This window comes from Etheostoma spectabile, unplaced genomic scaffold, assembly GCF_008692095.1.
Source record: "Etheostoma spectabile isolate EspeVRDwgs_2016 unplaced genomic scaffold, UIUC_Espe_1.0 scaffold383, whole genome shotgun sequence".
Taxonomy (NCBI): domain Eukaryota; kingdom Metazoa; phylum Chordata; class Actinopteri; order Perciformes; family Percidae; genus Etheostoma; species Etheostoma spectabile.
This window is the reverse complement of record NW_022605597.1, coordinates 463,218-466,042: the sequence shown is the minus strand read 5'-3', so window position 1 is coordinate 466,042 and position 2,825 is coordinate 463,218. Positions and strand designations below refer to the sequence as shown.

Genomic DNA, 2,825 nt, shown 5'->3' with positions numbered 1-2,825 from the left:
CATAACGCCTCCAGGAGGTTCTCCCAGGTCGTCCACATGGACAGGGTCTCCGCAGTGGCTCAACCGCCATGTTTCCTATGTTGGCCTAGGTTCACTCATGTGTCCTCATTTGTCCCATGTTGTCCCTCAGTTGCTCTCATGGGGTTGTCCCCTCATGGTTTCTTTCAGTTGTCCTCATTTGTCCTCATGTTGCCCCCCTCATGTGCCCGCATGGGTTGCCCTCAAGTGCACCATGTTGTCTCATGTTGTCCTCATGTTGTTCTCATGTTGTCTCCCATGTTGCTCTCATGTTGTCTCCGGTGTATCATGTTGTCCATTAATGTTGTCCGCCATGTTGGGCCTGCATGGTGTCCTCATGTTGGCCCTCTGCTGTCCGCAGTTCCTGTTGCATGCTCATGTTTGTTCACTCATGTTGCTTCATGTTGTCCTATGGTTTCCTCGATGTTTGTCCTCATGTTGTCCTATCATGTTGCCCTCATGTGTTTCCTCAGTGTTATGTTGCCTCAGTGCTCATGTTGCCTCATGTTGCCAGTTGACTAATGCATAGTTGCCCATGTTGTCCTACATTGGTTGCCCTCGTTGTCCCTCATGTTGCCCATTGATCTTTGTCCGCATGTTGTCCTCATGTTGCCCTCATGTTGTCCTCATGTTGTCCTCATGTTGTTTCTCATGTTGCCCTGATGTTGCCTCATGTTGTCCGCCATTTGTTTTGCCTCTGTTGTCCTCATGTTGTCCTCATTTGTCCTCATGTTGTCTCATTTGCCCTCATGTTGTCCTCATGTGTGTCCTCATGTTGTCCTATGTTGCCTCAATGTTGTCTTTATGTTGTCTTATGTTGCTTTATGTTTGCCTCATGTTGCTCTCATGTTGTCTTATGTTGTCCATGTGTCCTCATGTTGTCTTCATGTTGTCTTCATGTTGTCCTCATGTTATCACTCAGTGTTCCTATACATGTTCTTTTTAACTCACCAAAAAACATGATTGATTTCACAACACTCTTTGCCAATACAAATCTTACTTTCATATTTTTGGGTCTTATCTATTTTATACATGTAAAACAAATGTGAAGTTTGTTGAAATAGTGTTGAGTAAAAGTTGACATATTCCATCTGTGATTATCATCAACATCCATTCCTTTATTTAGTCTCTAACAGTAGGTAATATTTCCTATAAAGAGGTTTATTGACCATAAATCCAAAATAACTGAAAACCAAAGTTAATAAGTTAGTGTAGGTAGTAAAAAAGTTACAAAAACATTGAAAAACAACGCAACATGAGGACAACATGAGGGCAACATAAGGACAACATGAGGACAACATGAGGGTTGAGCCACTGCGGAGACCCTGTCCATGTGGACGTACCTGCAGCTCCTGCATGGTCCTGGGGAGGGACAGGGGAGGACAGTTCTCCTCCATGTAGCGCTCCCTCTCCTCCTCTAGCTCCCTCTCTTCTTCCTCCAGCAAACCTTTGGCGATGGACAGCATCAAACTCTGCGAGACAACACAGAACATCAGACAGCAGCAGGAGGCTACGTCCTTCTCTACACACGGTGTGTGTGTATGTGTGTGTGCGTGTGTGTGTGTGTGTGTGTGTAGGGTCTCTGTGTAATCTCTGTGTGTTTGTATGTTTTGTTTGTGTATCTGTCCGTGTGTGTGTGTGTGTCTGTGTATCTGTTTGTGTGTATGTGGTGGGTGTGTCTGTGTGTGGTGTGTGTGGTGTGTGTGTGTGTGTGGTGTGTGTGTTGTTGTGTGTGCTGCAAACGACATTGTGACATTGTGTAGTTAACTCTTAAACAGCAGATGCTACGTCCTTCTCTACCTATGGTGTGGTGTGTGTGATTGTGTGTGGTTGTGTGGTGTGGGTGTGTGTGTGTGTGTGTGTGTGTGTGTGTGTGTATCACATCCCCCCCGTCGAAGATGTAAAGGAATCTTTTACCTTCAGGTGATGCTTGCGACTCGAGGACATCTTTTTCCTGGAAGGATGTGAAACGACGTTTATTTGTTATAACGCCTTAAAACAATATATTTATGATCTATAAGAACAAACGGGAATAAATATTCTTTCTTTCTTCCAGTGCAAATATTTGCACAAATGTTTCTGTGACACTTCTATGACATGAAGTCCTGTTTGAAATTATTTAAATAAGATCATCTCGAGCCCTTGACATGAGTTTGACCTTTTGAAGTCTAACGTCGGTGTTTTTGGTCCAAAAACAAAGCAACACATGAACATGTAGATGATTAAAATTAGGGATTACTCACTCCGACATCTTGGCGATTTTTGGGCTTCAAAGTCTGCAGAAAAAACATAATTTTAAAATGAAATCACAGTTTCAGAAACACAGAAACGTGGTTAACCCTCTGAGGTCTGAGGGACATTTTTCGATATCTTCTTGAATTCTCCTTTTTTGGGTGTTTGCATACACAGCGGTGCTCATAGGTTTATTTAAAGTTGACTTCGAAGAGGAATTAAAACAATCTCATTTTGGAAATGTATCTTAATTGAAGAAATTAGGAGAAACCCAACCTCTCTAGCATATCTTTATCCATCCTGATGAAGTTCCCTTGGCCTTTGGAATAAATTATGCCCCCTGTATTTTAACATAGGGGGTGTATACTTATGCCCCCTGTATTTGGTGTACCATAAGGGGGTGTATACTTATGCCCCGTTTTAACATAGGGGGTAGACTTACTGCCCCGGTATTTTAACATAGGGGGTGGATACTATACTGCGCCCCTGTATTTTAACATAGGGGGTGTATCACTTACGCCCCTGTATGTTAACTAGGGGGGTGTATACTTATGCCCCCTGATTTTTTTGTTAAC

The 2,825-nt window shown here is 43.0% G+C and overlaps 1 protein-coding gene across 1 annotated transcript in view; it reads right to left on the bottom strand.

The window, feature by feature from the left end:
• The window catches only part of LOC116686531 (troponin I, fast skeletal muscle-like), an 11,445-nt gene that overhangs the window by 3,774 nt on the left and 4,846 nt on the right, over positions 1-2,825 (bottom strand). Inside the window, 3 exon segments of the mRNA XM_032511548.1 lie at positions 1,362-1,490; positions 1,936-1,972; positions 2,262-2,294. Coding sequence (XP_032367439.1) covers positions 1,362-1,490; positions 1,936-1,972; positions 2,262-2,269 — 174 coding nt within the window. The 5' untranslated portion in view covers positions 2,270-2,294.